The sequence below is a fragment of the Ictidomys tridecemlineatus genome, chromosome 4, assembly GCF_052094955.1.
Source record: "Ictidomys tridecemlineatus isolate mIctTri1 chromosome 4, mIctTri1.hap1, whole genome shotgun sequence".
Classification (NCBI taxonomy): domain Eukaryota; kingdom Metazoa; phylum Chordata; class Mammalia; order Rodentia; family Sciuridae; genus Ictidomys; species Ictidomys tridecemlineatus.
Window position 1 is genome coordinate 53786110 of NC_135480.1, and position 8624 is coordinate 53794733.

Below are 8624 nucleotides of genomic sequence, written 5' to 3' on the forward strand. Positions count from 1 at the left end.
TATAACTTTATTCTTTTTCCATTTTTTCACTCATATACTGAGTTAATATGTTTACATTATGAACGAATCAATCCTTTGAGGAAAATACGGTTAAATGGAAGATCTCTTTACTTTCATTCACTGAGTCAAACATTAGGTATTTCTCTGTCCCTGGTAAGAAATAGCAGTTGAACTCGCATGATTTGATCACATACATGAGGATTCCAGAGACATATTGAATCTCCATTTAGTCATAATTTTGACAACAAACAGCTGGTCCAAAAAGATCCATTTGTTTTGTTTATTTATTTATTTAAAAATTAATCTCAACAGTCTTGGGAAGTACAATAACATTTCTGTCATTTGTTTTGGGTGCATGTTAATGATAACAAATGATGACTTTTATTATGGCATATTAGTACATGTATATAACATAATTTGATCAATTTAATTCCCCAGTACCTCCCCTTGCCCTCCCCTCCTCCCTTCCTCTGAACCCCTTTCTCTACCTTATTTAGCTCCCTTCTAGTTTCATGAGGTCCTTCCCTGTTTCTTTTTCCTCTCTTGCTTCCACATATGAGAGAAAGCACATAGCATTTTTCCTGTGTCTGGATTATTTTTCTTAACATAATCCTTTCAATTCCATCCATTTTCTTTCAAATAACATAATTTATTCCTTTAAGATGGTAGAATAAAACTTCATTATGTACATATACCCCATTTTCTTTATCCATTATCTGTTGACAGAAACCTAGACTGGTTCTACAATTTGACTATTGTGAATTGTGCTGCTATAAACATGGGAAGGCATGTATCTAAAATATGCTGTCTGTAATTCTTTTGAATAGATACCAAGAAGTGGTATAGCTGGATATTATGGTAGTTCCCTGATTAATTTTTTGAGGAACCTCTATCCTGATTTCCATGGTGCCTGTACTGATTTACTTTTCCACCAACAGTGGATTTTTTCTCACACCTTTGCAAAAATTTATTGTTATTTCTGTTAAGATGAAATCTCAACATAGTTTTGGTTTGCATTTCCCTTATGTGTAAAGATGTTGAACATTTTTCATACAATTGTCATTTATATTTCTCTGGAGGAGTGTCTGTTAAGTTCATTAGCCCAGGGTATGTGTGGTGTGGAGTCTTTTGAGTTCTTTATATATTCTGGATATTAATCCTTTGTTAGGAGAGTTGGCAAAGATTTTTTCCTCCCATTCTGAAGGTTTCTCTTCCTGCTGTTGTTTCCTTTGTTGTGTAACTTTTTTTTTGGTATCATTCCTTTTCTTGAGTCTTGGCATTACTTCCTGAGCTCTAGGAGTCCTTGTTGCCTGCACCTATAGGTTAGAGTCTCTCCTATGTCCTCTTCTAGAAGTTGCATGACTTCTGGTCTTATTCCTGGGTCTTTGATCCAATTTGAATTGATTTGTGTAGAGTGAGAAAGAGGGATCCAGATTGAACCTTTTACATGTGGATATCCAGTTTTTCAAGTACCATTTGTTAAAAAGGCTTATCATGTCTTCAACATAGGTTTTGGGCAATTGTGTCAAGAATTATAAGAGATTAAAAACAAAAGAATCATCTGTGGGAGTGGACACTAAACACCCATTACTAACAAAATATTTAAATAGAGAGTCCTTTGAAGCTGGTTGGGCTTATCTCTGTCTTTTATTTTTGGTAACATTAAGATAAGGACTCTTTTTAAGTTTCTACTCTTAATACCAGTAATTCTGGCGATATTAACTTAAATCTCATGCCTTTTAGTGAGACTAATTCTGAAAATCCTGCTGTGTGGGTTTTGAAGTTGGCCTAAAATTTTCAAACACAATCAACATAAACAAGAAATAAGTGAATTTTAAAAACATAAATGTATAACGACTTTCTGTTTAAATACTTTGATAGGTGTTTATTGTCCACTCACACATTGATTAATCTCTTCTAACGAAAAGTCAGCTTTTAGTTTGAGTCACCTCAATCTGACCTGAAGTTACCAGTTCATATCTTCTTCTCCATGTGGAATGCTTATCCCTTGATGTTTCAGCTGGATAATTCTTGCTGTTTCTTCAGATTTCCTTAAAATGTCATCTGTTGAAGATGGCCTTCCTTGATCGCCTCTCAACCACCCATTTCATGTTTTCTCTGAACTCCTGGATCTTACTCCATACCCTTTAATTTTAATTTTATTTTATGAAACAGAATGCACTTTCTTTTTCCCAAATGTACCTTGTAATGGTTGCTAGGACAATAAACAGAGGTATTTTCCAGTGATAGAAGGAAGGGAAAGTGCAGGCACCATTAGCTAAGCAGGATAAAGTTCAGGAATAAGCTTGAAATTTACTATTAATATATAGTTAGTATTCTTGGCACAAAATCTGATTTTTTTAAAAAAAAAATCTTCATTCTGATTGCAGGCCATTTTCCTTATGTCTAGAGTTTTACCTGTCCCCAGTCTTGCTTAACAGTGGGAAGTTGAAGAGACAGAAGAAGAAGAAAATAGCACCTAAGTTTTGATGTGGGATCTGTAGTCACACATTTACAGCTGCCTTTTTAATATCATGTACAGTTTGTAGATCAAAACACTTCCCCTGGCCTTTGTAGGACACTTATATCTTGAGTCTTTCTCAAGCATTTAAATGTGATCTGTGTGATGCTGGAAGGCCTCATTTGATAACTAGACGGTGAAAAACTCATAACAGTGACTAAAAAAAAATCTGTCTACCACTGTGCCCCACCTGCCTAACACAGTGTCTGAGACAGAGTTTGTGCTTATCAAATGCTTTCTTTCTTAAGAAGAAAATGGCAATTGATTTTTGGTTTCTAATGTGTTTCTGACGAGACAGTAATTGAAGAGGGCTTGGTAAATGGTGACCATGTAGTTTGGGCTAAAGGATAACTTTCTTCTCTGTTGCTATGGCTGTTGCTATTATCCAGTTGAAACATCAAGGGACAAACATTCCAGATGGAGAAAAAGGTAGGAATTGAAAACTTCAGGTCAGATTGAGGTGACTCAAACAAAAAGCTGACTTTTCATTAGAAGAGACTAGTGAAAGTGTGAGTGGACACTAAACACTCATCAAAGTATTTAAACAGAGAATTCTTATGGGCAGCATGCCAGCAAGGGGAGTAGCTGCTGAGAGAGGCTGCTTAAAATCAATAACTGAGTCTCTACTACATGGTTGAATGTTAAAAAGGGATGCCAGGACCTTCACATTCTATATAAACTCAGTAAGTCTTAACCCTAGGTCTTATGGCTGCCAGATTTTCTATCTTTTCTTTCAGGACCAAGTCAGTAAATTCTCCTTTATCTTGTGGCATTACCAACCTCCTCATCCACACCCTCAAATTCAGTTCCATGACTTTTCCCCTGTCCTTATTGGTACAGGCTGACTAGATCATGCAGGTCTTTACGGGTGTAGTTCCTTTGTTGTTTAGTTCCCTTCAGTGTTTCCCTAGCTGTGCAATGCTGTGATGGACCCCCTTTTTATAGGCCTGGCATAAAGGAGATAAGATGAGTGGGGTAACCTTCTAGTTCTCTCCAAACCTGATGGCACACCTATGCTATTGTCTTCCTGCTCTTAATTGTAAGAGGTTGGTTAATATTGCAGTGTCAGAATGGTCAGAGAAGTCTTAGAAAACAAAATCTTTGTAGGCATCCAACCAGCATCCTCATACCATGTATTAAGGCCTTAGATTTATTCTAGCTCTAGCTCTGTCCTTGATTAAATAGCCAAATTTCTCTGAATTTCAGGTACTGACTAGAGAACTCTGCAATTGATATCATGTCCCCTTCACTATTCTAGCCACTTTACACTGAGCCAAGAATCCCTGATCCTCATATATACCCTGTGAGATTAATAGTAATGCTTTTCTTTTACATAGAAAGTAATAGAAACAGAGAAATTCAATGATGTACTCCAGGTCCTATAAACCAATCCAGAACTTTTCACTCCAAATCAAGAAGTTCTATGCCTGAAATCAACATTATGTAATGACACTTTTTCTCAAAAATGTCAGTGACTTTGTATTTCTGGAAAATATGCAAGTTCAGGGCTCAGGGGCATCCAGACTTAAATCTCAGAGGCTTCAATCCTCTTGCCTTTACTTAATTCCCACCATTGCCCAAACTGTAAATTCTGTCCAGTTGAATTCCCCACCTGCCACCTGCTTTTGCTCACACCTCCCTGGACTCCTCCCTTCTTTCCCTGTTTACAACATTTTATTCACCCTCTGATTTCACAAAACTCCTACTGGGAAACGTCACATTAGAGTTGAGTCTAGTGTGTACAAGGCCTTCAATCCCTGTGGACACATGGAAGGCTGGCGCTCCATGTGTGTTCTCTTGAGCTTTCTTCCCTGAGGGACCAGGTTCAAGTCTCTGTAGCTCTCCTACAAAATATGAGAAGGTTTGTGGGAAGCCTTCCAAGTTCTCTCCAAAGGGATTTTCTGGGACACATGAATCTATGTCATAGGAAGTCAAAAATCAGTGCACTGAATCAATAAATTGCATGTATGAACAGGTGTCTTTTGATCAGCGGTGAGAGTGCTGTTAAAGTAGCAGGAAAATGACATTCAGAGTCAATGGGTAAGACAGTGCAGTTTCTTTTTGTGTGCCTGTTAGTGGTTATTTTCATTGAGAGTTCTCAGTGAGGGCTGGTGATGCTGTTGAAGACCTGCTTCGGTGCTTAGGGCTCAGTAGGCAAAGCTGAAATGTTTGAAGCAGACTTATTGGTTTGATTATTCAGTTTCTTTTTTGTTTTTTTTCAACAGAAAAGTGCACATCATAATTTTGATCATGAAGACTTTGCATAAACTAATGAGCAAATAAAAAGGGGAGCAGCATTTGTGGTCATTTGTGACCACAGACTAGGTTTTTCATTGTTTTTCTTTATTATTTAAATATATGTCTTGTTTGTAATTGACACATAGTAATTTCACATATTCATGATATATTCTGTGCCATTCCAATGCATGCATGCAATCTTTAATGATCAGATAAAACTCAACTGGCATTTCTATATCCTCAGATGTTTATCATTTCTTTGTGTGGGCACATTTAAAATCCTACTACATTTTTGAATTGTGCAATTAGCTGTTGTGAACCATAGTTATCTTACTCTATTTTTATACATATTTTATTCAAAAGATACTTTTAATTGGTATTACAAAGGTTTCCAATTTTTAAAACAATGCTCTAAATTTTGGAAATGTTAAAATCTATCCACTTCAAATATTTGGAACTAAGTCTGCATTTTGCTTATTATTATTATTACTGCCATTAAAAATGAGTTTTGATTATCTGGTCCTGCAGAGTATATTTTACTATTTTTTAAAGGGTTTTTGTTATTGAAAAAACATATAAATTTTCATGATTTGCACAGGCATTTGATTTGAATATGTGACTAAGGTCCAACTCAGGAAAAAGCAATTTTCCTTTTACTGTTGCTAATGCCCTACAGATCTGCACTTAGGATATCATTCATCTTCATGTTGCTGGGATCCTCTGTCCTGCTGGCTCTTTCAGCTACTTCCTGAATTTCATCTGGTTTTCAGAACATCTCAGAAGATACAGTAGGCTCTATTCTAGTTGTATTGTCATCAAGGACCTTTGCCATGAGCAAGTGTGTCCTGCTCTGTGCCTTCCTCCTCCCACCTACTACCCCTTCCACTCATGGCATCCTGTGACTGTGGTTGTCATCTCCATCTCCCCATTCACATGTAATCTTTCCCTCATTTAAATTGTCTAAATCCCCCATTATTACTTGCCAGTTGGTTCTCAATTGTGCTGTGTACTGGTTTCACTTTGCTTTAACACTATTCTTTAGAGTCTCATTTTCCTAATATATTCCATTTATTTGGTTAAAATTATTGTTTTAAATGTGTAATAAAGTGGAGATTGTTGTGGTCATTGTTTAGATATCAAAGAAGCAAACAAAATCTTTGCCTCTGGGATTATACTGCTATAGGAATGATTTGTATAAAAGTATACGTAATGTGACTTGGTAAAAATGAAAAAATACAGAGCATTGTATAAGGGGTAAAGATAGAGAGTTTTGGGACACTATTTTTTGTAGCTTACTGGTGAGGGTCACAGTTATTTTAGTTAGTGTGTTTAGGTTTCTGATTATGATGCAGAGTATAGAAAATGGTAGGTCCATCAGAGCTTGTTGAATAATTAATGAGCTCATGAATCACTTGATGAGGAGATTGGGGTGAGAGAAGAGAGAGAGTGGGAGAGAGTGGAAACTTTGAAATTGCAACTCCAGATTGACTAAAAAGTGGGTTTGTCCTCAAATCATCATGGTCACAAAGAATAATCTGGAATCTCTGGGGCTAAAAGTTTCATATCCCAGAAAATCCTAAATAGAATTGGCCAGAAATCAATAAGAAATTAATAAGCCTGAAGCCTATTCACATAGTCTGGTGTTGTTTTCTGAGAGAGGTGCATTTGAATACAACCTTCCCTGAGAATTCTTGTGGAATGTTGTCACCTTTAAATGTCACACAAAGTTTATTGGTTTTGAATCTAATGAATATTTACATAAATTTACATAAAATTCAATATTACTGAATTATTATAAAAATTTGGATTAGCTTTTTTCCATTAATCTACTTTTATACTATATTTTCTACCTCTTCATTTTTATATATACATAAGTTGAATAAAATGAAAAATACCTGTGGTAATAATATGGGATTAGAACCAGTGTTAGAAAATATCTATATCTACTTTAGAGTATGTTTAGTTTAAAACTACATAGTGTATAAGTTGCAATAGAACTTGATAGCACATTGCACTTTTAAGACCAAATTTCTAAAGAATTCTTCAGATTTCCTTTTATATTAGAAATAGTCACTAATGTTAGTATTTTGCCTTTCTTTAAATGTTTCAACCTCAGTTTTTTGGAACATGTTTTCCTCATTTCATCCTCTGCTGTAATTTCTATACAGAATTCAGGCTGCTATTCTCAGCCTTTGGACTGTGACTTTAGTTTTTGATTATGTCTGCAGAAACAATATAGGGCTTCTGTACTGCAATGAAAAGACAAAATCAAAGCTCTGTGGTTGAATTCATCCTCTTGGGCTTCTCTGACTTTCCTGCACTTCAAGAGGAGATCTTTGGGGTTTTCTTGGTTATTTATCTGGTGACCCTGATGGGAAATGCCATCATCATAGCCACCATCTTGCTGGACCAGACCCTCCACATCCCCATGTACCTGTTCCTGCAGAACTTATCTGTGGTAGAAGTGAGTTTCAGTGCAGCCATCATGCCTGAAATGCTGGTGGTCCTGACCACTGAGAAAAGTACAATTTCTTTTGTGGGCTGCTTTGCACAGATGTATTTCATTCTTCTTTTTGGTGTGAATGAATGTTTTCTCCTAGGGGCAATGGCTTATGACCGATTTGCTGCCATCTGCTGTCCTCTGACCTACCCCATGATTATGAACAAGAGGGTGTTTGTGAAATTAGTCATGTTCTCATGGGTCTCAGGGATCATGGTGGCTACTGTGCAGACCACATGGGTATTCAGTTTTCCCTTTTGTGGACCCAATGAAATTAATCATATATCTTGTGAAACCCCAGCAGTGCTAGAACTGGTATGTGCAGATATCTCCTTGTTTGAAATCTATGCCTTCATAGGCACCATTTTGATTATATTGCTTCCTTTCTTGTTGAAACTCTTGTCTTATCTTAGAATTCTCTTTGCCATCCTGAAGATGCCATCAACAACTGGGAGGCAGAAGGCCTTTTCCACCTGTGCCTCTCATGTCACATCAGTCACCCTCTTCTATGGCACAGCCAGTGTGACTTATTTACAGCCCAAATCTACCTACTCACCCGTAACCAAGAAACTGATGTCTTTGGCTTACACATTGCTCACACCCCTGCTGAATCCCCTTATCTACAGCCTTTGAAACCATGAGATGAAAAGGGCTTTGGTGAAATTATGGCGGAGAGCAGTGGTTTTACACACAGTTTGACTTGTTGAGAAGCTATATATTTGTTTATTACTCAACAGAACTCCGTTTGAATTTAATAAATGATGAAAACAGATTCCATTTCTTGATATTAATGAGTTCACATTGTTGTATTCATTGAGTTTGAAATGTATCAGGAGATTCTTCTCTTTTAATAATGTAGTGTTATCATCTGTTTTGAAGAGATACTAAGTTTCCTTAGCACATGATACAACAGTCTAGTCATGCATTTCCCTATTATGCGCATCCAGGTTATTATCAGACTATTGTGATTAAGATTATGCTTCAATAAATATCTAGTTCAATAGGTTTCTATGTATTGATGCTTTTATTTTGATATGGTCATTTCCTCCAAGGTCATTCTGATAGAATGAATGATATTTACACATAAACATGTATGTGTGTGTGTGTGTGTGTGTGTGTGTGTGTGTGTGTGTGTGTGCTGGTTGAGATCCAACTGGAAGACTTGCATATGCTAAGCATGTGCACAACCACTGTGCTCTACACCCTTCCCTTGTTTATATATTCTAATTGTTATTGTAGAGTTACTTCTTTAAATGCTTTTTAACTAATTCTGACTGACCTGAAGGCTCACTGAAATTCACTAACAGCTATAACCTCAAGAGACCAACAAATATTGAATGTGATTTTTTTTTCTGGAGAGAAAAA

The 8624-nt window shown here is 36.5% G+C and overlaps 1 protein-coding gene across 1 annotated transcript; it reads left to right on the top strand.

Moving 5' to 3' along the window:
* Window positions 1–7013: 7013 nt before the first annotated feature.
* Window positions 7014–7892, top strand: LOC144376775 (olfactory receptor 10A3-like). Its single transcript, XM_078045051.1, has one exon. It carries the CDS (start codon window positions 7014–7016, stop codon window positions 7890–7892), a length of 879 nt encoding a protein of 292 aa, XP_077901177.1.
* The last annotated feature ends 732 nt before the right edge of the window (window positions 7893–8624 follow it).